This window comes from Leuciscus leuciscus, assembly GCF_965113295.1.
Source record: "Leuciscus leuciscus genome assembly, chromosome: 4".
NCBI classification, from domain to species: domain Eukaryota; kingdom Metazoa; phylum Chordata; class Actinopteri; order Cypriniformes; family Leuciscidae; genus Leuciscus; species Leuciscus leuciscus.
In genome coordinates this window covers 1,650,242-1,674,927 of record NC_138728.1, presented here as the reverse complement: position 1 = coordinate 1,674,927, position 24,686 = coordinate 1,650,242, and the positions used below count along the sequence as shown (strand labels likewise).

The 24,686-nt window shown below is 38.4% G+C and overlaps 2 protein-coding genes and 1 long non-coding RNA gene across 3 annotated transcripts in view; 2 read left to right on the top strand and 1 right to left on the bottom strand.

Moving 5' to 3' along the window:
* Positions 1-225, top strand: part of LOC309496745 — a 1,889-nt gene extending 1,664 nt beyond the window's left edge. The window contains exon 2 of the long non-coding RNA XR_014205211.1: positions 1-225. This exon is cut by the window's left edge and continues 1,162 nt beyond it. This is a non-coding gene — a long non-coding RNA (uncharacterized lncRNA).
* The window catches only part of upf2 (UPF2 regulator of nonsense mediated mRNA decay), a 34,186-nt gene extending 19,917 nt beyond the window's left edge, over positions 1-14,269 (top strand). Inside the window, exons 14-22 of the mRNA XM_082166750.1 lie at positions 1,260-1,535; positions 2,815-2,998; positions 5,667-5,812; positions 6,514-6,615; positions 6,804-6,902; positions 9,982-10,152; positions 11,407-11,548; positions 11,931-12,051; positions 12,948-14,269. Coding sequence (XP_082022876.1) covers positions 1,260-1,535; positions 2,815-2,998; positions 5,667-5,812; positions 6,514-6,615; positions 6,804-6,902; positions 9,982-10,152; positions 11,407-11,548; positions 11,931-12,051; positions 12,948-12,957 — 1,251 coding nt within the window. The 3' untranslated portion in view covers positions 12,958-14,269. The remainder of the gene's footprint in view (positions 1-1,259; positions 1,536-2,814; positions 2,999-5,666; positions 5,813-6,513; positions 6,616-6,803; positions 6,903-9,981; positions 10,153-11,406; positions 11,549-11,930; positions 12,052-12,947) is intronic.
* Positions 14,270-16,126: 1,857 nt separating this feature from the next.
* Positions 16,127-23,949, bottom strand: proser2 (proline and serine rich 2). The gene is made up of 4 exons (XM_082166802.1): positions 23,793-23,949; positions 22,654-22,839; positions 18,453-18,690; positions 16,127-18,216 (listed from the first exon to the last, which is right to left on the bottom strand). The coding sequence occupies exons 2-4, from the start codon at positions 22,720-22,722 to the stop codon at positions 16,943-16,945; spliced, it is 1,581 nt and encodes a 526-aa protein (XP_082022928.1). The 5' UTR covers positions 22,723-22,839; positions 23,793-23,949; the 3' UTR covers positions 16,127-16,942.
* Between the last annotated feature and the right edge of the window lie 737 nt (positions 23,950-24,686).

The following is a 24,686-nucleotide window of genomic DNA, read 5'->3' as shown; positions in this document are numbered from 1 at the left end:
AAGGCTGCAGTTATTTGATAAAAAACAATAATAAATAAAACAGTAATATTGTGAAATATTATGACAATTTAAAATGACTGTTTTCTATTTTAATATATTTTAAAGTGTAATTTGTTCCTGTGATCAAAGCTGAATTTTCAGCATCATTTCTCCAGTCTTCAGTGTCACATGATCCTTCAGAAATCATTCTAATATGATGATTTGATGCTCAAGAAACATTTCTGATTATTATCAATGATGAAAACAGTTGTTTACAAATTTTTTTTTTTATTCTTTGATGAATAGAAAGTTCAAAAGAACAGCATTTATTTAAAATAGAATATTTTCTAACATTATAAATGTCTTTACTGTAACTTTTGATCAGTGTAACTCATCCTTGATGAATAAAAGTATTGATTTATTTTATTTATTTCCCCCAAAAATACAATTATAATTCTTACTGACCCCAAACTCTTGAACGGTAGTGTTTAATGTTACAAAAGCTTTAGATTTCAGATTAATGCTGTTCTTTTGAACTTTCTATTCATCATAGCATCATGAAATAAAAATGTAAACAACTGTTTTCAACATTGATAATAATCAGAAATGTTTCTTGAGCATCAAATCATCATATTAGAATGATTTCTGAAGGATCATGTGACACTGAAGACTGGAGTAATGATGCTGAAAGTCCAGCTTTGATCACAGGAATAAATTACACTTTACTGTATATTCACATAGAAAACAGATGATTTACATTGGAATAATATTTCACAATATTACTGTTTTTGTTTGTATTTTTAATCAAATAAACACAGCCTTGGTGAGCAGAAGAGACTTCTTTTAAAAACATTAAAAATCTTACTGACCCCAAACTTTTGAACGGTAGTGTGTATATATATATATCATCATATCATCCATCCCTAAAACTTGTATAGTTTTTTTGTCAGTGTTTAGTTAAAAACATCCAATTATGCAGAATATACGACGATAAATAATTAATTGATGAGTTGTTAATACAATATATAACAATACAATAATATAGGGTCTGATTTCAGCCCTAAATTCAGCAGATTGACACAAAATAATAAATGACAAATGTGTTGCTCATTGTTAGTTCATGTTAGTTAATACATTAGCTAATGAACCTTATTGTAAAGTGTTACCGCTCATTGTTAGTTAATGTTAGAGAATGCATTAGCTAACGGGACCTGATGGTGAACGTTAGACGTGAGACGTTCATCTTTAGATGTGTGTGTTGATGTGTGTTTCACTCTCAGGTGAACCAGCCCAAGTTTAACCAGCGGAGGATCAGCAGCGCTAAGTTTCTGGGTGAACTGTATAACTACCGTATGGTGGAGTCGGCCGTCATCTTCCGCACGCTCTTCTCCTTCATCTCGTTCGGCGTGAACACGGACGGTTCTCCGAGTCCACTGGACCCTCCCGAACACCTGTTCCGCATCCGCATGGTCTGCACCCTCCTGGACACCTGTGGGCAATACTTCGACCGCGGATCCAGCAAGAAGAAGCTCGACTGCTTCCTCATTTACTTCCAGGTCAGCTTTTCCCTCGGAAACAGCCAATCACAGACTGAGGACACTATAAATACTGGGATTTGTGCTCAAACTTGGGCTGTCAATAGATTAAAGTCACAAATGTTTGGAAAAATTTTGAGTATATTGACTCCAATCCAGGGTTATATCGTTAACTAAAACTATTAAAATAATATCTGTTATAATAATTAGTTGGAAAAATTAAACTAAAGGTAAATTAGAAATGTTGCCTATAAACTGGAAATAAACTGAAATAGTTTTAAGTTGAAGCACTAAAATTATTAAGGGGAAATAAATAAAAACTAAAACTGAAATAGTGTTAATATATTTATGTTTAACGTATTAAACCTAAATAGCAATATATAAAAATAAAAAAAACTGAAAACTAATAGAAATTACTTAAAAATAAACTAAAATTAACATGAAAACTAAAAATATAAAAATAAAAGCTAATTAAAAATATTAATAGAACTACTTTACATTAAACTTTTTTAACAATAAATGAGCTGTTTAGAATTGTGTCCATCATTAACATTCACATGTCCTATGAAGTAAAGTCTGTATCATAATTCACCTCCCCAAAATAATAACATTAATAATAAGAATATATATTTGCATAATGAAAATGAAGTCTATTTTAGGTCCATTTAAGATTGTTTGCATTGTGGCATTATTTTCATGACAAACACAATAACACTTCATTACACAAATTAATCACTTTTAGTCATATTTCGTTTTCAAGTATTAATAATAGTTCTTATTTTTATCAATATTTTCATATTTTTGTGGAAACTGATCATTTTTTCCTGGATTCTTTAAAGGATAGAATCTTTTTTTAACATTATAAATGTTTTTCACGTTTGATTATTAATTTCCGTTTTGTTACTCTTACTTACACCAAACATTTGATATAGTATGTCATGGTTTCCATAAAAATCTGAAGCAGCACGACTGTTTTCAACACTGATAATAATCATAAATGTTTGTTGATCATCAAATCATCATATTAGAGTGATTTGTGAAGGATCATGTGACACTGAAGACTGGAGTAATGATGCTGAAAATTCAGCTTTGATCACAGGAATAAATTACACTTTACTGTATATTCACATAGAAAACTGATATTTTACATTATAATAATATATCACTGTTTTTACTGTAATCAAATAAACGCAGCCTTGGTGAGCAGAAGACACTCTTTCAGAAACAGTGATATATCGTAACTACAGATGTGAGGTTCAGCGCAGTGAAACGTGTTCGTGTGTGTGTGTGTGTGTTGTAGAGGTACATCTGGTGGAAGAAGAGTGTTGATGTGTGGACTAAAGACCAGCCGTTCCCCATCGACATCGAATACATGATCACAGACACACTGGAGCTCCTGCGGCCCAAGATGAAGCTGTGCTCGTCTCTGGAGGACGCCTGTGCTCACGTCACACTGCTGGAGAGAGAGTTCCTCGTCAAACTGGGTAAAACACTCGTGTGTGTGTGTGTGTGTGTGTGTGTGTGTGTGTGTGTGTGTGTGTGTGTGTGTGTGTGTGTGTGTGTGTGTGAGTGTGTGTGTGTGTGTGTGTGTGTGTGTGTGTGTGTGAGTGATGAAGCTGTGCTCGTCTCTAGAGGAGGCCTGTGCTCACGTCACACTGCTGGACAGAGAGTTCCTCGTCAAACTGGGTAAAACACTCGTGTGTGTGTGTGTGTGTGTGTGTGTGTGTGTGTGTGTGTGTGTGTGTGTGTGTGAGTGATGAAGCTGTGCTCGTCTCTGGAGGAGGCCTGTGCTCACGTCACACTGCTGGAGAGAGAGTTCCTCGTCAAACTGGGTAAAACACTCGTGTGTGTGTGTGTGTGTGTGTGTGCGTGTGAGTGATGAAGCTGTGCTCGTCTCTGGAGGAGGCCTGTGCTCACGTCACACTGCTGGAGAGAGAGTTCCTCGTCAAACTGGGTAAAACACTCGTGTGTGTGTGTGTGTGTGTGTGTGTGTGTGTGAGTGATGAAGCTGTGCTCGTCTCTGGAGGAGGCCTGTGCTCACGTCACACTGCTGGAGAGAGAGTTCCTCGTCAAACTGGGTAAAACACTCGTGTGTGTGTGTGTGTGTGTGTGTGTGTGTGTGTGTGTGTGTGTGTGTGTGTGATGAAGCTGTGCTCGTCTCTGGAGGAGGCCTGTGCTCACGTCACACTGCTGGACAGAGAGTTCCTCGTCAAACTGGGTAAAACACTCGTGTGTGTGTGTGTGTGTGTGTGTGTGAGTGATGAAGCTGTGCTCGTCTCTAGAGGAGGCCTGTGCTCACGTCACACTGCTGGAGAGAGAGTTCCTCGTCAAACTGGGTAAAACACTCGTGTGTGTGTGTGTGTGTGTGTGTGTGTGTGAGTGATGAAGCTGTGCTCGTCTCTGGAGGAGGCCTGTGCTCACGTCACACTGCTGGAGAGAGAGTTCCTCGTCAAACTGGGTAAAACACTCGTGTGTGTGTGTGTGTGTGTGTGTGTGTGTGTGTGTGTGTGTGTGTGAGTGAGTGATGAAGCTGTGCTCGTCTCTAGAGGAGGCCTGTGCTCACGTCACACTGCTGGAGAGAGAGTTCCTCGTCAAACTGGGTAAAACACTCGTGTGTGTGTGTGTGTGTGTGTGTGTGTGTGTGTGTGTGTGTGTGTGTGTGTGTGTGTGTGTGTGTGTGTGTGTGTGTGTGTGTGTGTGTGTGTGTGTGTGTGTGTGTGTGTGTGTGTGTGTGATGAAGCTGTGCTCGTCTCTGGAGGAGGCCTGTGCTCACGTCACACTGCTGGACAGAGAGTTCCTCGTCAAACTGGGTAAAACACTCGTGTGTGTGTGTGTGTGTGTGTGTGTGTGTGTGTGTGTGTGAGTGATGAAGCTGTGCTCGTCTCTAGAGGAGGCCTGTGCTCACGTCACACTGCTGGACAGAGAGTTCCTCGTCAAACTGGGTAAAACACTCGTGTGTGTGTGTGTGTGTGTGTGTGTGTGTGTGTGAGTGAGTGATGAAGCTGTGCTCGTCTCTAGAGGAGGCCTGTGCTCACGTCACACTGCTGGACAGAGAGTTCCTCGTCAAACTGGGTAAAACACTCGTGTGTGTGTGTGTGTGTGTGTGTGTGTGTGTGTGAGTGAGTGATGAAGCTGTGCTCGTCTCTGGAGGAGGCCTGTGCTCACGTCACACTGCTGGACAGAGAGTTCCTCGTCAAACTGGGTAAAACACTCGTGTGTGTGTGTGTGTGTGTGTGTGTGTGTGTGTGAGTGAGTGATGAAGCTGTGCTCGTCTCTAGAGGAGGCCTGTGCTCACGTCACACTGCTGGACAGAGAGTTCCTCGTCAAACTGGGTAAAACACTCGTGTGTGTGTGTGTGTGTGTGTGTGTGTGTGTGTGAGTGATGAAGCTGTGCTCGTCTCTGGAGGACGCCTGTGCTCACGTCACACTGCTGGAGAGAGAGTTCCTCGTCAAACTGGGTACAACACTTGTGTGTGTGTTTAGTTGAGGAAACACCCACGTGTGGTCAGACGGCCCAGCCCTAGTGTGTGTGTGTGTGTGTGTGTGTGTGTGCGCAGTTGTTTTTCTAGTTGTTCCGCTCATCTTTCCCTGTCGAGCAGCATTCCTCGTAACGACACACTGGTTTGTTTCATCCGTTCAGTCATCCGGCCTTCATTCCTGACGTGTGCCGAGAGAAAGACACACATTCCTGCAGAGAGTGTAAGAGTATCAGTGTTAAACAGCACAGACCCGGAATAGCTCTTCAGGAATGCTGTCGTGTGTGTGTGTGTGTGTGTGTGTGTGTGTGTGTGTGTGTGTGTGTCTGTCTGGTTTTAAACCAGTGATTCTGTAGTGCCGGTTTATTTTTGCTGCTGTTTGGGTCTGGTTTGGTCAGTAACAACATTCCTGTGTGTCTTTGGCTTTTGGCTTACTTAGTGGAGGACATTTGATTTAATATTCAACAATATTATTGATCTATTGAATATGAGAACTGAACTGGACGATGACATCATGGTTTTCTCCAGAGCAGCTAGATATATAAATGAACTAAATTAATAACTTTTACAACAAAAATGAACCATCACTGAACTTACTCAAGCTGGACTGTGATGCTATTTCATTATTCATCTCTGTAAAGCTGCTCTGACACAGTTGTGATTGACTTGTGTCCAGGTCTGGAGAAAGATGGCCGCTCCTCCAGTGCGATGGATGAGAACGAGCCTCTGGATGAGGATGATGATGATGATGAAGACGAGGGAGGAGCAGAGACCGAGGAACAGTCCGGAAACGAGAGCGAGATGAATGAACCCGAGGATGAGGTGTGATTGACAGCTGGAAACTCCGCCTCCTCTGTTATTTGCATACAGTTGACTGATGATACACAGAAACACGGCAGCATTAGTCACTGCAAAATCTAAACAACTTAAAATATGTAGACAATCAAACAATTAGCAGAACCAAAAATGATTCAGACACCATATAATTTTTGATATTTTTTCATTAGTGTGATCAGGACACTATAGTTCATTTATGTAAGTGAGGAGAGCAAAATAAAGTGAACTGTGACATATTATACCCAGAAATTCTTCATACAGTGACTACCAGTGACAATTTGAGACCAAAACTGATTGGGACACTTTGATCATGTTTTGCTGAAGTGTTTTGTCTTTAATTGCTAATGCTCTTTTTACACACAGACTGAACTAAATGAAGCATTGCTTGGTGATTGGTTGAGCTAAACTGGTATTATCTAATTGTGTAGTTAAATTTAACAGCTGACAGATATTCAACATAATTCATGTGTGAGACAGTCTAACAGAAGGACTGACAAAACCAGTCAAATATCAACTGAGTTCTGCTCATATTTTAGTACCATTTTCTAAACTATAAACTGTGATAATGAGAGAAATGTTGAAGGTGTCTGGATACATTTTGGTTTGACTGTATATTTAATATATAATGAGGTTTTGTATAATGATTGTTTGAAGACCGTTGGATAAGCCGTGTGTTTGTTGTGCAGGACGGCTCAGAGAATGAGGAAGAGGAGCGTGAGGAGGAAGAGGAGAACACAGACTATCTGACCGACTCCAACAAAGAGAACGAAACGGATGAAGAGAACAACGTGAGTGTGTGTCTGTGTGTGTGTGTGTGTGTGTGTGTGTGTGTGTGTGTGTGTGTGTGTGTGTGTCTGTGTGTGTGTGTGTGTGTGTGTGTGTGTGTGTGTGTGTGTGTGTCTGTGTGTGTGTCTGTGTGTGTGTGTGTGTGTGTGTGTGTGTGGTTTGAGCTAACGCTGCTGTTTCTGTGGGTCAGGAGGTCACGATCCGTGGTGGAGGACTCAAACACGTGGCGTGTGCCGAGGACGAGGACTTCATCCAGGCGCTGGACAAGATGATGCTGGAGAACCTGCAGGTGTGTAGAGGCGTTACACTAGTGAAGTTAACCGGATAGTTCTAGGATCTAGGATCTCGCCACCAGGATGGTTCTCCGAGAACTAATGGTTCCCTTAGGAACGTTTTACTGGTTGCTTTCGCACCGCCAGTAGGAACTCTGAAGTGACATGAGACACGCTCGTTGTTGTGACGGCGCTGAGAACGACTGAACACACAGCGCTCGCATTCTCCTGTTCATTAGTTTAAGATCTGTCGAACAGCTCTGACTAATACATTATTAGATAGAACTGATATACATATAATATATATCAGTAGACAGTAATGAAGAGTTATTAGTGTATGCCGTGTGGTTTATATCTAGTGTCGCTTGCTGAGCAGAAACACATAATCATGTTTCTCTTGATCTCCTCAAAGTTGAGTTGGATGTTCTCCTCAGTGTAAAGGTAAAAAAGTCCATCTATCACAGTTTTCCATGTTCGTAGAGTTAGTTTGTGGAGTATATGTAGGCTATAATCTGTGCGTTGAGCTTTTTTAAAATGGCGGGTGCTTGTGTTTCGCGTGCGTTCGGCCAATCAGCGAACACCAGAGGTGGACAGTAACAAAGTACATTTACATGAGTATTATACTTAAGTACACTTTTTGAGTATCTGTACTTTACTTGAGTATTATCTTTTCTGGAAACTTTTTACTTTAACTTCACTACATTTCTGTCATGTCCTTGAGTAGAGAGTAGTAACGTCAGTCAGGGGATGATTTTGGTTTGGAAATGAAAGTCGGGTTGACATCAAAGCCAAAACACTTTAAATATGGCAGTATTTGAGGGAACAGGCATTTGGGTGTCTGACACCATTGTGGAGGTTATTGAGTGACTTATTCAATCTCACATTCAATCCCACGACTGGATCTGTGTTCTAGAAATACATCTGATATTGATATATTTCTTACGAGATCAAGAAAATATGATCATATAACACAGATTTTATCATCACTGCATTGGTTACCTATAAAGTTCCGTATTAATTATAAGATATTGCTACTGACTTATAAAGCCCTAAACGGCTTAGCTCCAGTCTATTTAACGGATCTTCTATCGCCCTATAATCCATCGCGCTCTTTAAGATCACTAAATTCAAGGCTTTTGGTCATACCTAGGATATCCAGAACCACCAAAGGAGGGAGAGCATTCTCACATTTGGCTCCAAAACTCTGGAATAGTCTTCCTGATACTGTTCGTTGCTCAGACTCGCTCTCCCAGTTTAAAACTAGATTAAAGTCGCATCTCTTCAGCCAGGCATTCATATAATCCTACAGTTCAAACTACAATCCGGCCTCTAGCTCATAAATGCCAGAGGAGAACTGGCCCCCGACTGAGCCTGGGTTCTCCCAAGGTTTTTTTTTTTTTTTCCATTAGGTCACCTGATGGAGTTTTAGGACACCATTAGGTCACCTGATGGAGTTTTTCGGTTCCTTGCCACTGTTGCCTTTGGCTTGCTCAGTTGGGGATATTTTGGGGATATTTAATTTAATTTTATCAATCAATAAATTCCACTTGAAACAAACTTTGTTGTATTATTTTAATTTAATACTGAGAAGCTGCTTTGATACAATCTGTATTGTGAAAAGCGCTATACAAATAAACTTGACTTGACTTGATATGAGGGCAGGCACAGATTCAGAGGCATAAGGTACTGCAAGTATTACACACAACAATGCAACAATAATAAAACAATGCATTGACATTTACTTTTTGATACTTAAGTACTTATAAAAACGAGTTCTTCTGTACTTTAACTTAAGTAAGAATAGGTCCATTTTTACTTGTAATGGAGTAATACTTGACCAGTAGTGTCTGTTCTTTCACTCAAGTAAGGAAGTTGTGTACTTTATCCACCTCTGGCGAACACTACCGTCCCGGATAGTTCCTATAGCGCTGGTTTAGACCGACTGTGAAGGAGGAGTAAAGTAGCTCCTCTAAAAGGAGTTCCTGGAACTAAAATAGTTCCTGCGGTGCGAAGACGCCAAAATCCGGGAACTTCCACCAATACTTCTAGGAAGTATGAAGAGGTTCCTCTTGTGCGAAAGCCCCTAAACACTTATACATGGCTCTGATGTACTCTCTCCTAAACCCGTCCAATCAGGAGATTATTCCACATCTGGATCTGTGAGCTCAGCTGTGATCCGGCTGAAAGTGTGCTTGCTTTTCTAAAACAACACCATACAGTTAGTGGACTGCACTTGTGTGATATATCACAAGACTTTCAAGTCCTACCGTCTGTTTTCTTAGACTTTTATGGTTTGTTTTTGTCATTTTTGGGGCTTTATATATTATTTTAGTATCATTGAGATGCTGTTCTAGTTTTTGTAACACTTTAGAGTAAGGTCCCATTAGTTAACATTTGTTAATACATTAACTTGCATAATAATAATAATAATGCATTTTATTTATGATTTATGATTATTTATGATTTTATTTATGCACTTTCCTCATACCCAAAGCACTACAAACATAAGAAATTAAGCTTAAATAGAGAAATACAGACATAATATTCATAAACACCAGACATACAATTAACTAATAATGAGTAATTTGTTACAGTATTTATTAATCTTTGTTAACGTTTGTAAACATTGCTAGTTTATATCAGCTCAGGTCCATTAAATAATATTAACAGAATCAACTTTTGATTTAAACAATGTATTAGTGAATGTTCAAATAAAATAATGTTCATTGTTAGTTAACAAATAGAAGCTTATTGAAGTGTTACCTAGTTTTTTAATGTTCAGAATTAGTTTATTATTTTCCGTTTTCCTTGTAATTTTGTGTTTGACATTTTTATTAGTTATTGTTTTTTTAATATGCCAAATTTTTTAACAAAATAAGAAATAAAAAAATCACTTAAGTAAAATAAGTTGACGTTTTGCGTGAAGTTAACGTTTAAGTGATGTGTTTTTATGGTTTTAGTCTTAGATTTAGTTTACTGTAATAAACCTGGTGTGTCATATTCTACATCAGTCTGATTTCCTTTGAGTGAGTGACCGTGTGTGTGTGTGTGTGTGTGTGTGTGTGTGTGTGTGTGTGTGTGTGTGTGTGTGAGCAGCAGCGCAGTGGAGAGGCAGTGAAGGTCCACCAGTTGGATGTGGCGATTCCTCTGCAGTTGAAGAGTCAGCTGAAGAAAAGCCCCGCCCCATCATGCACTGCAGACACCGACTCTGACATCAGCGACACCATGCAGTTCGTCATGCTCACACGCAAGGGCAACAAGCAGCAGGTACCAGTCTGTGTGTGTGTGTGTGTGTTGGAATGGTTTGGGTCTGCAGGGTGTGTTCAGGATGTGGCTTTGGGAGGGTAAACTACAGCACACACACACACTTTTATTTGGCAATCTAAATGGGGACAGTCATTAGACGTAATGGTTTTCATACTGTACAAACTGTGTATTCTCTCCTCTTACACTAACCCGACCATAACACACACACACACACACTAACCCTACCATCACATAAAACTTTCTGCATTTTTACATAAAAAAAAAAAACTTTAATTTAATTTTAAAAAAGCTCAAAAAACTTTAATTTAAAGGATGTCCTTAAAGGGAGGTTTTTGGAGATTGTTGTCAGGTTTTGGTCACTTCTGGGTACAAATCTGTCCCCATAATATAGTTAAGTGGGTACACACACACACACACACACACACACACACACAGCGTCTTTGTTGTCAGTCTGCTGGTGTCTCAGTGACCCACTTTAACTGTCCAGTCTTTCAGAAACTTGACATCCATTGTGTGTGTGTGTGTGTGTGTGTGTGTGGAGAAACTGTGCATGGAGTTACTGGAGTGTGTTGGACAAGAAAATACTGTATTTCAGTCTTTCTCCTCCAAAAATGCAGTTTAATTCAATGTTTTGTTGTAACTGTAATTAACTGTGAAAATTACAAACAATTTCTATTTGTTCAAAAATTGTTTCGACACAATTAAGACAAATAAACTACCGGTAAATAAGTCGAATAAACAATGAAGTGAAATAAACAAGTAAGTCAAATAAAAAATGTAGTCAAATAAACCGTTAATAAGTCAAATAAACAATAAATCAAATAACAATGTCAAATAAATGGAATTATTTAATTATAAATGGAATTAATAATTAGTACGGAATAAATTTCACATAAAAAAAAAACAATTTCAGTGTTTCTACTTCAAAATGTCATATTTTATTCACATTTAACCTGCAGTTTCTCTGTAATTATGACATTTACGAGCAACTTCTGGCTGGAAATTGTTTCTACACCATTTTTATTTCAGTGTAGTAATATGAACAATAAGTCAAATTATGTAATTACAAACTTACAATTTAAGTACATTTTAAATAAACTAATGAAAAATAGAATTAAGTACTTAAAACTAAGAAAGTAGCATAAAATGTAACTATTATTTAAAGGAAGAGTAAGTGTGATTTGTCATTGTTTTATTGTAAAGAACGTGTCCACATGTGATCTGAATATGTTAATGAGTGTCTCTGTCCGTCAGTTCAAGATCCTGAACGTGCCGCTGTCGTCTCATCTGGCAGCCAATCACTTTAACCAGCAGCAAGCGGAGCAGGAGGAGCGCATGCGCATGAAGAAGCTCACGCTGGACATCAACGAGAGGCAGGAGCAGGAGGACTATCAGGGTGAGATGAGCATCTTTTCTCCAGTCACTTCCTTCATTTCAGGAGAATGCATTTAAAATGTTACGTTAGCCAGATTCCCCAAACACATCAAATGTTGATCGCATTCAGAATAAGAAAAAATGATGAGAAACAGAAATGATTAATTCATTTATCCTGGTCTTCAGGCTATACAGTGTGTTAGTCAGCTCTCCTCCCGACCTGAGCCGTTCGTTCATCCCATGATCCTCATAAACTGAGCTATACAGTGTGTTCATTACCTAAACACTACAGTCAGATCCATCAGTCAGAGTGCATTCAGTCTAACACAAGTTGTGTATGTAAACACAGATGATAATGATTCTGCAGCTGCTGATTCTGGTCCATCATCATGATGTTGTTTCAGAGATGATGCAATCCCTCGCTCAGAGACCGGCTCCTGCGAACACTAACCGAGAGCGCCGGCCCCGGTACCAGCACCCTAAAGGAGCGCCCAACGCTGACCTCATATTCAAGACCGGCGGCAGGTCAGACTCACACACACACTCACACACTCACTCACTCACACACACACACACACACACACACGCACACACTCATCAAGTAGAAGAGGATCTTTTTACACAACTTTCTAAATCCATTTGACTTGTAAAATATTTCAGTTGCTCTAGCAATAACTCTGCGCGATTAATAATATTACAGTAGTAATATTTCCTATTTTGTTTTATATTTTTTATTAGTATTTATTATTTTTATATTTTATATTGTTATGATTGCATTCATTGTCATTGTATTATCTTTAAGTGTTACATATTATTATTATTATTATTATTATAATATTACAGTAATAATATTTCTTATTTTGTTTCATATTTTTATTTAGTAATATTTACATTTATAATATAAAATCTATTCATTATTATATGTATTAATACATACTGTATTTATTATCTTTTATATTATAAGATTTTTTTATTATTATAAAATAAATAATAACAATTACTATTATTATTGTTATTTTATATTGTTATTATTGTATTTATTATAATAACCCTTATTATTTTGAATTATACTTTACTACTAGAAGAATTATTTTGAATTTTATATTTATTATTACATACTGTATTTTTGTTATACTTTATATTGTTATATTATATTGTTATATTACTTGTTATATATTATTTAAAAACTAAATGATAATAGCCCTACAAACAAGCACAGCAAACCTGGACCTTTTTTATGTGTGTGTGTGTGTGTGTGTGTGTGTGTGTGTGTATATACATGTATGTGTGTGTGTTTTTTAAAGTAAATAAAAATAGTTTTTGCATGAAGTTCTTCTGCAACAGTCGTCACACACATCCTGCTCACTCACTGACCCTTAACACACTCACTGACCTTTGACCCTTGACCCTGTGCACCACAGGAGACGCTGATGATGTCAGACCGAGCAAACAACGAGTCAAAGACAGACAGAGAGATGGACAAGCGGTGCTTTGGACTCTGAGACGGAGACAGACCTGACTGAGCGTCACCACGGCAACCAGAGAGGAGCTCCATCAGCACACACACACACACACACACACACACAGGATGGAGGTAATTTGACTTTGGCTGATAGAGTTTGATGGTTGGATAGTGTCCAGTGCCGAAGAGACTCTCGCGGTGGAAAACTCAATGTTTTTGTTCTTCAGACAAGCGTTGTTTCCTCTCCTGATGTTTATTCTCTCTAACCTCAGCGACGGGTCCTGAGCGAGACGTGCATGGGCTGAACGCAGCCGCTAACATGTTCGCTGTTGCAGTAAAAGTGACTTCATGTGACCGTGAGAATGTCTCTTTTTGTCTCTGTGCTCTCAAACGCTCACCAGCTTGTTTCCTGTCAGCGAACTCAATGACTAGAGCAGCTGATCAGAATGCAGTCGAACCGGGCGCAAACACACACACACACACACACACACACAGACACGCGCACCTGCGGGCGGAACAGGTAAGATCAAACCCAGAGGAAAGGCCTGGATGATTGGGACGGTTTTAAGCGCCAAAACTGCTCACGAAGAAATGTCGTAATTCAACAGGAAAACAGCGTTTTAGAACAATTACTATTGGCTTCAAAATCATAAATCCACGACATTCAATTCAGAATAAGTACCTACAATTGTTTCAATGTACTTTCATATTTAAATGTTTTTAGGACTATATTTAGGGGGTTACTTGTCATTAAATAATTTCTCAATGCCAAAATGTTCTTTTTTCCTGGGTTTTATTCTGATGTTTTCACCCTTCTGCAGTTTTTGATTTAGTTGTTCTCTATTCTGTCTTATGTTTGTATTGTGCTTTGAATTTGTGGTTTAAAAAGACTTTTTCTAGTCTTCTCATCAACTTAACTGATTAAATGTCTCTTGTCAAAGGTGTCTGAGTGAATTATTGAGCTTGGCACACGTTTGTGAATCTTAACGTGATCCCATAATGCAGTGGTTCAGTGCATCAGCCAAAGAACATCTTAATTGACACAAAAAAAACTTCTGCATTACATTATAACTGATGGATTCATTGTATTTATTCAGAAACAATTCTATAATTAAAGAAAATATACATTTTTATGTCCAGCAATGTTCTCATTTACACAAAGAGGTGGTAATGTTGTGTGTGTGTGTGTGTAGTGGTGTCACATGTTCACAATCATACATTCCATGTCCTTCAATAACTGCTTCACTTGAAGCAAAAAACCGGAGTCAAAATAAAACAAAACAATGCGCACATGCATCGTCAAAAACACACATTCTACATGCATAACACTCTCATTCATTCTGAAATCCACAATACACACTACAGGTGAAAACACAACATGTGATACACTCGCACTCATTCATCCTGAAATCCACAATACACACTACAGGTGAAAACACAACATGTGATGAAGGGCTGGTGGTGTTCCAGACCTGCAAGCTCTCGATTTGAATGTCTGTGGTTTAGCGTGGGAGGAACTAAACTTACATTTACGAGAGCTTCTGCAGTGTTGGCATGCTGGGAGAGAAAGAAGGGGAAAGACGGTGATCTAAAACCCCAGCCAGTCAAGAGAATATAAAACACAACATCATCATATGAACCTGCTGAACATCGTAAAGAGAAGCTGTAACAAACGCTGAGGTATTTCTTGCATAAAGGTCTGGGTTCTTTCCATCAGTTCATCCCTTAAGCACAGACATAATTAAAAACTAATTTTGATAAGCTGACTTATATTTAACAGTTTGAACATACTGAGTGTTTAACAGGTAAAGTGCGTAAATAGGTTTAGATTACGAAGTTTCAACAAATGAATCTAACTTTAGAGCGAGTTAACTAGACTAGTGACTATTAACTAGTTACTAGTTAAAAAGAACAAGTTAAAATAGTCACTGGTTTAAGTTAACTCGCTCTAGTTAAGTAAGATTCATTTGTTTATTAGCAATTTCACTAGTGTAGTTAGACTAGTTAAGTCTAGTTCACTAGTGTAGTTAGACTAGTTAACTAGTAACTAGTTACGTTAAAAGTCACAAGTCTTAATTTTTTACTAGTTTAGTTATTAACACACTAGATAAATTTGATTATTAGCTATTCAACTTTTAACATTACTAGTTACTAGTTAGCTTAACTAGTCTAACTAGACTAGTGACTATTAACTAGTTACTAGTTAAAAAGAACAAGTTAAGTTAAAATACTTGTCTAGTTAGACTAGTTAAGCTAACTATTAACTTAACTAGTTACTAGTTAACTACACTAGTGACTTAATTTAACTAGTTAGTTTAACTAGTCTAACTAGACAAGTATTTTAACTTAACTAGTTTTTTAACTAGTTAAAACATTTTAAAGACTAGTGACTTTTAACTTAACTAGTTACTAGTTAACTAGTTAAAACAAAAGTGAAAGTGAAAACAAAAGTAAAAACTAAATGCAAATAAATGCAAATGCAAATATAAAACACACACTAATAATACGCCCAAAAAATAAAAACGCAAAAAGCTGGAATAGAACCGGCAACCTATTGCTTTAGCGACGGTACCGCTAACACTGAACCACCGAAGACGATATGCTGAAGTCGATTCTCCTGGCCTGCTTGCATCTTGTATCAAAAAGCACATGTTATCATGACATTATAGAAGATGTATTTGGAGGAATCTTAACAGTGTTTTTGGAGTTCAAATATGGAGTGATTAGTCACATGATAATTAGGACTCAGGCGATTGGCTCAATGTTCTGGAACCATGTGACCATGAAGCAAAGATGGCAGAAACCAGGCCATGCGCTTCCGAAGCAGCGTGTAGAGCTTGAGCGATTACCTCTGAGATGAATGTGAATGCTGAGTTTGTGTTTGCTAAAGATATCGAACTGATTGGAATCTCCGAAGAAGACAATACAAGTTCAGTCTAAACAAGTGCTAGCTGTGACTTTCTCTCTAAACTTGCATTCAAACTTGATCAAAAAGACTTGCTGCCGTCCAACAGATGGTCATAAATCTGTTTGCTCTTGACCTTCTGAACACTGGACATCTCGCAAACAAGGTAATGCCAATATTGTTTGTTTGTGTGTGTGTGTGTGTGTGTGTGTGTGTGTGTGTGTGTGTGTGTGTGTGTGTGTGTGTGTGTGTGTGTATATATATATATATATATATATATATATATATATATATATATATATATATATATATATATATATATACACACACACACACACACGATTAGTTTAAGTCAGTGCTGGGTAGTAACTGATTACATGTAATCTAGATTACCTAATTAAATGACCAAAAATGAAATGCATGTAATTAAATTTATCTTATGTTTTTAAAAAACTCTTAATCAGACTACAGTTACTTTTAAAATTGATTCTCAGAATTTGATTTACAGAAATAATTTCACTTTTGAGGGGTATTTTCTCAACATTACAACTCCTGACGAACATAATTTATTATTTTTTTGTCAGTCAATCCTTTATGACGTAATATATTTGCTTGAAGTCGCCCTGATATTTTAAGAAGTTCATAATTAAGTCAATAATTTTACATTTGCATGTTCATGTTTCTCTGATGTCGTTATAATGGTCACATGACCTGCAAGTTAAGTAAGTGTTTTAGTTTGTTTTAAAATTCTTTAACTTAACATTTTTCATGAACTTAGATACTCCCTGAAATTCCTTCACGAACCCTGGTTTGGGAAACCCTAACATTAGGTAATGGGACAAATTTGGTATAATATGGTATAAGATTATCTTATTCAAATCTAAGTGTTTAAGAAGTTAGGTCAATAGTAATCTAAAAGTAGTCCAATTATATGATCTAAATTGGTTACGTTACCAACTACAATTTCGTCATGTAAAATGCATTCAGTAGCAGATTAAATTTACCCAGCACTGGTTGAATTATAACATCAAAAGGCATCATGTGAACGTTTAAGACGAGTCCCTCAGCAGTCCTAGCTTGCGTAGCGCGTTACGCCTGGCCTCATCTGTGGCTCCTCTCCCAGAAAACTGGACCGTTATTCCCTGAGCACGGAAAGATGGCTTTGGCAAGGGCCGTGACCCGGTGGGACTCAGTGGACTCGGGTGACGCAGGGGTCTTGGAGCCGCGATGGGCGGATTAGCATTGGATCTGTTTTCACAGAGCGACGCATTCCTCTTGGGTAAGTCTTCCTTCACAGTCCTGTTCGAACTCGAGTTGTCCTCTTTCACCGAGAAGAAGGTTCTGGAACGGGCTCCGTGGATTGGCTCAGGTGTACTCATGACTCTTGATCTGCCGCCGAAGTTGTTGAGATGGACCTCCGAAGCCTCTGTTTTGGGTAACGAACTTGAGACATGCTCAGTCCTAAAGGACATTGAGGGGTTCAACATTATGCTCTTGCCACCATAGCTGTTAAAATCACTACGCGTGACTTCGGCGCTCGTCAAAATTGGTGCAGGGCTTGATTTGGTTGGGCAGTGGTCTGTGGTGTTCATAGCGCGGGCGTCAGGACTAGCGTTTGCTGGTAAGCTAGTTTTGAATGTGGTGGTGGTTTTCGCGCTTTCGGTCTCCCTCGGATAAGCGTGCATGACGGATTGTGGTCGCCTGGTTTGGCAGTGGTCTGTGGTGTCCGTAGCACGAATATCAGCACTAGCGTTAGCTGGTATGCTAGTTTTGAATGTGGTGGTGGTTTTAATGCCTTCGGTCTCCCTCGGAGAAGTGTGCATGATGGATTGAGATCGCCTCTGAGCAAGTCCGAGTTTCGAAAGCGCCTCCATCCTAGATTTGTCCGGCGTGGGATCTCGAAACGATATGCTTCGCGTGGGAAGCTGGCGAACGCAAGGCGGCTCTCCGCCGTCCAGAGGGTGCGCTGAACCGGAGAGGTTCGAGAGCTTTAGCGCCCGGCGCTCCTGCATGCTCGCGGCTTCCGTGGCGATTGAATGGGGAATGTGTTCGCGGCTGCCCAGCAACATGCTAATGCTGTCAGGGAGATGCACAGGTTTGGCGTGAATAGGAGGGCCGTGTTTGACCGAGGGGTTTTGTGGCAACTCCAGACTGCATCTGCGCTGGAGAAGCTGTGACGTGGACGTGATGCTCTCGTGCTCGACAATCTTGTTGGCGATTATTGATGAAGCTGAAGGCGGATGGTGTCCAACTTCTTGGGGTGGGTCTCGTTTCGCCTTTACCTCGTGATGAATATCCCGGGCTGCTCTCAGCTCTTGGAAATCTGACGAAGAAAACACATTCACAATTGAGTAATGAATCTCAAATACAGTAGTCAACATTTGAAGTGGATGAAAAAAAGTTTATCAAAGTTGTCCTAAGACAAGAACGGGTATTGCTCAAAATTCATGTATAACTTTGATGAAAGAAGGTTTTGATCCACTTCAAATGTTGACTACTGTAGTACAAGAACAACTGTTCGGTCAGTAAGATGCGTGGATTTGTGTTGTTTTCTGGTACCTGGCTTGAAGGGCAGCGTGTCTTTATGTTTGTTGGGATCGGGTGTAGGGTGGACCAGGTCAATGATGTCATGATCTACAGGGCTGTGATGTCGTGCGGTTTGTGTGTGTGAGGTTGGACGCTCCACCGCAAGCCTCCGTCCTGTCCTCTCATCGTCCTCCTCCAGGGAGCCGATGGTCTCCTCAAAGAACAGAATACACTCCCTCTCCTCGAGACTGAGGAACTGCAGATCATCTTCCTAGAGAGAGAGAGAGAGAGAGAGAGAGGGAAAGTTAAGGAAAACCTCTAATGACAGCTAGTTGACACGTAGTTAATAGGGGTGTAACAATATCGCAATACAAAAAGGCAAAAATATGTATCGTGGATAGTTCACCCCACATAAAAATTACTTTGTGAGGGAAAAAAAATCAAGTTTTCAGAGTTTTAGAGTCAGTACTATATTAAACTACTATATATAATGTTGAATATAACGTATAATAATGCAATGGGGGAATATTTGTGTGTCCTGATAATGCCAAATGTCTGATGTTACCAGTAAAAGTGGCCTATACATTATTTTAAATATATTTAGTCAGTAGCCGCGTTTCCATTACCCTTCAAATTGCGAAAATTTAAATTGCGAATTGGAAACGTCAATTGCGCAAAAACTCCCATTTATCGCAAAAAAGTTTTTCCGCTCGCATGAGGAGGTTTTTCAGGCAATTCGAAAAAAGAAATATTTCGCAAAACTACAATGGAAACAGTTTTTGTGCATTTACAGGTCACCTGACGTATAGATGACGCGGTGTGTTTGGACAGAATACGAGACAGTTCTTTATTAAACTCATATAAGACAAAAGAATTACAGGAATACTGGATTCTAAACCTCAAAGAAATGCCACAATCGAGCAGATATGAGGGAGAAACACCCAGAAACACCTCATATGTGCCGCTCTCAAGTATAATAAAGGTCGTTCCTCACCATTAATGCTTAGAAAACACACATACGTCTCCTTCCATTAATAATAATGGCCAGTGCAGTGGCTGGGATATAGTACATAAACCTACCAGCGTCCGTTGCCATGGTTTTTGGAATGATTTTACTTATCGCGAGAGGAAAAAAATTTAGTTTTAGTCGCATAACATCGGTTAATGGAAACGCCATCATTTCGCAATAGTTTTTTGTCGGCATTTAAAAAAAAAAAAAAAAAAACTTTTATCATGTCTTGGAGTATCGCGATAATATCGTATCGTGAGTTCAGTATTGTGACATGAGGGTCTCGTTACACCCCTAGTAGTTCCACAAGTAGTCGAATGTCTAAAGTGGACCATCGAACTAAAGGCTGATCCAACGACGCATGTGCTTTATGACCTCCAGAGATCAATCCACTGTCAGCCTCTCCCTGCTCAAACAGCAGAACACAGACTCTACTCATGTAGAAAGCAGCTCCGCTCACAGGTGTGTGTGTGTGTGTGTGTGTGTGTGTGTGTGTGTGTGTGTGTTTGAACAGTGGGCTGCTTGTTCACCACTGGCGTTCACACCCTTCACCCTGAACAGCCCCACTGTAAGTGATGTCCAGGCAGCTCACACACACATATTGCATCACTTTGAGGGCTGGCTTTGCTGGTTTGTGCCATTCAGTTTTCAGAGAACAACAGAAGCAGGACCGGCTTTTCCACTCTGTTTGTAGTAATAGTACATTGTGTAGTTTGCACAATGATGTCATGAGGAAATGATTGTGTGAAAGAGAGGAGAAGAAAGAACTGTTTGTGGCATATAAATATAGGATGGTGAAAACTTAATATCTGAATTCAAATCTGAGATCATTTAAAAATAAAATAAATTCTACTCATACTTTTACACTTGTAAAAAAACTTAATTTTTTTGGGGTCGGTTAGCCTAGATTTTTTATGTTTTGGAAAGTCTCTTCTGCTCGCCAAGGGTGCATTTATTTGATCAAAAATACAGAAAAAATTACATTTTTAATATATATTTGCATAGAAAACAGCTAATTTTATTCCTGTGATCAAAGCTGAATTTTCAGCATCATTACTCCAGTCTTCAGTGTCACATGATCCTTCAGAAATCATTCTAATATGATGATTTGATGCTCAAGAAAGCAGCAAAAAGTATTCTCGTCGCTTGATAAACTTAAGGTTGAGCCACTGTAGTCACTTGGACTATTTTAACGATGTCTTTACAAACTTTTCTGGGATGGTAGATCTCGATTACAGAGAAGCCTATGGAGGAGTGAGCCAGCTCTCAGATTTCATCAAAAATATCTTCATTTGTGTTCTGAAGATGAACGAAAGGGGTTGGAAAAACATGAGGGAGAGTCATTACTGACAGTTTACATTTTTGGGTGAACTAACCCTTTAAGTGTAATAAGTTAGTAACAGTGCATCTCTTAAAACACACATGATTTGAGGAATCATTCATGTCAAATGGACACATACTTTGGGGTTTGAGCTTTAATAATAGTAGAGCTGCACGATTCTGGATAATCTGAGAATCATGCTTTTTATTTAATTTTTTATATAATTCGAGATCATGATTATCCCAAGGTTCTGAATAGACAACTAAACGATAACATGTAATTTACTAGAAGTTCAGACAAAATACAGTAAAAAAAAATTTTTAACGCTTCGAAAGAATGATTCAAAGACTTGCTCATAGAGACTTCACTTGTTTCATTCCTGGATGAATCAGCGTTTTTGAATGAATCTTTTGAATGATTCAATGACTCACTCATAGAGACTTCACTTGTTTCATTCCTGGATGAATCGGCGTTTTTTTTTATTCATCTCTTGAATGATTCAATGACTCGCTCATAGTGACTTCACTTGTTTCATTAGTGGATAAATCAGCATTTTTAAACAAATCTCTCGAATGATTCAATGACTCACTAAAAGACTTAACTTGTTTCATTACTAGATGAATGGACGTTTTTGAACGAATCTCTCGAATGATTCAATGACTCACTCATAGAGACTTCACTTGTTTCATTCCTGGATGAATCGGCGTTTTTGAATTAATCTCTTGAATGATTCAATGACTCACTCATTGAGACTTCACTTGTTTCATTCCTGGATGAATCGGCGTTTTTGAATTAATCTCTTGAATGATTCAATGACTCACTCATAGAGACTTCACTTGTTTCATTCCTGGATGAATCGGCGTTTTTGAATTAATCTCTTGAATGATTCAATGACTCACTCATTGAGACTTCACTTGTTTCATTCCTGGATGAATCGGCGTTTTTGAATTAATCTCTTGAATGATTCAATGACTCACTCATAGAGACTTCACTTGTTTCCTTAATGGAAATCTAATCAGCATTTTTAAACAAATCTCTTGAACGATTCAATTACATTTTTTAACAGTCACTTGTCGCACCCACTGGTGTAACGATGTACTGGTGTTCCTGTATCTCGATACAATCTTTATTTGAAGCATCAAGTTACTTTCAAAAGGTGATTTGCTCTATTTTGATCACTACCGTAGACATCAGTGTTTATATCCGAACTATAAACTGTTATGGCAGTATTTCTGCGATAATTTGAATTATTATAACAGAAATAATGATACTGTGTGGTTGAAAAGACTGTTAGTGAAGCTGTTTCATACTGTACATCACAACTCTCTCTGTATCAGAACACAGATCTGAATCAGTGTGATCGCACTTAATAGACAGAGCCGAATCATTCAGGAATGAGATTGAGTGGGTGTTTGAGTCGAGATCGCGATCTTTAAACGATTAATCGAGCTTTGAATAGTGATACTAATCAGAAAACAATCTGAGAATGACTGCCATCCAGAACCTGCTGGTTTTGTACAGATCATGTCGTGCTACTGTTTCACACGCTGCTCGACTACATTCCTGTCTTTACTTCAGAATCACATTCCTCTGAGAGAGTTCAGCGCTGAAGACTGATGCAGTGAGTAACACACACACACACACACACACACACACCACACCTGTCTGAGGACTGAAACTCAATGACTGTCATGCTTGAGAACTGAAGGAACTGGTTTCTCTGCATCAATCGGTGTGTGTGCGAGTGTGAACGCGTGGGTTCATTTCCTTTTGCTGTTTCATAAATCTATTTTAATCATCAATAAGGTGGGGTTTGGCTTAGCTGTAGTCATTATTATCGGCTTAAACAATACACGTTTATTGTCTGTCCTGATTTACGTGGAAGTAAGTGTTTTAATACTCACAGAGAAGCCTTTCGGACCATCGTTCAGGCCGTAGTGAAGCGCCCGACTGTTGTGCATGTGAACATCCATTATGGCATCCAGGGCACCGCGTCTTGTGAAAAAAAGGTTGAGTGGAAAAGGTCAAGGGTCGTGTGAAATGGTCTGAACATTTCCACGCACCCGAGTGACTTGTTTCACATGACGCTCCTGGAACACACACAATACACATCGTTAAAATCAGTCCTTAACTGCTGTTCTCAGATCACTGAGGAATATAGTGGATCTCCTGAGGTCTGACTACAGCACTTCTCTAACACCACCACACAATCACACAGCGTTACTAGTGTTATTATGAGTAACATCCAAAGCTGGATCATCATAGAATCTCAATATATTTACTTATACACGACAGTGATGCAAACACATAAACATGCCCAGAACGGCAAGGTTCTCTTAAAGTTATGAACAAACATTCTTTTAACGTTCTTAAACAGAACGTTTGTTAGGAGTTATCTGGTCTGTAATGACTCGTTTCAGAACGTTGAGAGATATAATATAACGTTCCTATATAATGTTTGTAAAGTGATAAAACTGAAAGTTCCATTAAACGTTTTAAACAACTGGACGCTGGAACATGTTCAAAGAACATTCAGAAATAACGTTTTCATAGTTTAATAGGAACGTTAGTAAAACGTTCTTAGAATTGGTTGTTGTTGTTAAATTACTAAGTAATAGCGTAATTTATCTAGAAAAGTAACTTTTCTTGTGAATCACGAAGTAATAACATTAAAATAAACAAAAAAAAGTTACATTTTCACATAATTCTGTTACAATGTATTGTTTTTTAGGACGATTAAGTTTTTTTTGTTTGTTAGTTTTCTTTCTTTATTTTTTTTTTAGCGTTATGACTTATTTAATGATAAACACGTTCCATGTGGTTGTAATCAAAATCTCAAGTTAAACTCTGTACAATAAATACTACTGTGAGATACGTAGCTTTCAAATGTACTTCACTGTCATGTAAATAATAATGAAGAAATCATATTAAAATATATTTCTTCGCGGTGAAATAATTATCGGTCCGTATTGAATGAGATTCGCCCAAACACTCAAGAGTCTAAAATGAGTGAAAGACTTTTAAGAAAAAACGTTTAACTTACCAAAACATCCTGAAACATCTGACCAGCGCGAGTTAAACGTGTGCCACTCCGGTTCTGCTTCTGTGCGCTGAGAGTCGATGTGTTTTAAATGAGTCTGTGCGCGTGAACTGGCTCATCAGGTTCTACGGGAGCGCGCGCTCGTGCTCGCGCTCCGAACACGGAGTTTCTACTTATTTTCTAAGCAAACGTTTCCGAGACTTTCATAATTGATAAACAATAGGCGGGGTTTGGGCAGGGAAATGTTTGTTTTTATAAGATTAAATCTGTGTACTGTAATGTGTGTACCCGTGTGTATGTGGACGTCGCGCCCTCTTGTGGCAGGAGCCTTCTATTATTGTTTGTGAATAAATTTTTTTAACATACACTACCGTTCAAGAGTTTGGGGTCAGTAAGATTTTTTTATGTTTTTAAAATAAGTCTCTTCTGCATTTATTTGATAAAAAAACAATAAATAAAAAAACAGTAATATTGTGAAATATTTTACTGACAATTTAAGATGACTGTTTTCTATGTGAATATACAGTAAAGTGTAATTTATTCCTGTGATCAAAGCTGAATTTTCAGCATCATTACTCCAGTCTTCAGTGTCACATGATCCTTCAGAAATCAGTATAATATGATGATTTGATGATCAAGAAACATTTATGATTATTATCAGTGTTGAAAACAGTTTTTTACATTTTTATTTCATGATGCTTTGATGAATAGAAAGTTCAAAAGAACAGCATTTATTTAAAATAGAATATTTTCTAACATTATAAATGTCTTTACTGTAACTTTTGATCAGTGTAACTCATCCTTGATGAATAAAAGTATTGATTTATTTTATTTATTTCCCCCAAAAATACAAATAAACATTCTTACTGACTCCAAACTTTTGAACGGTCGTGTTTA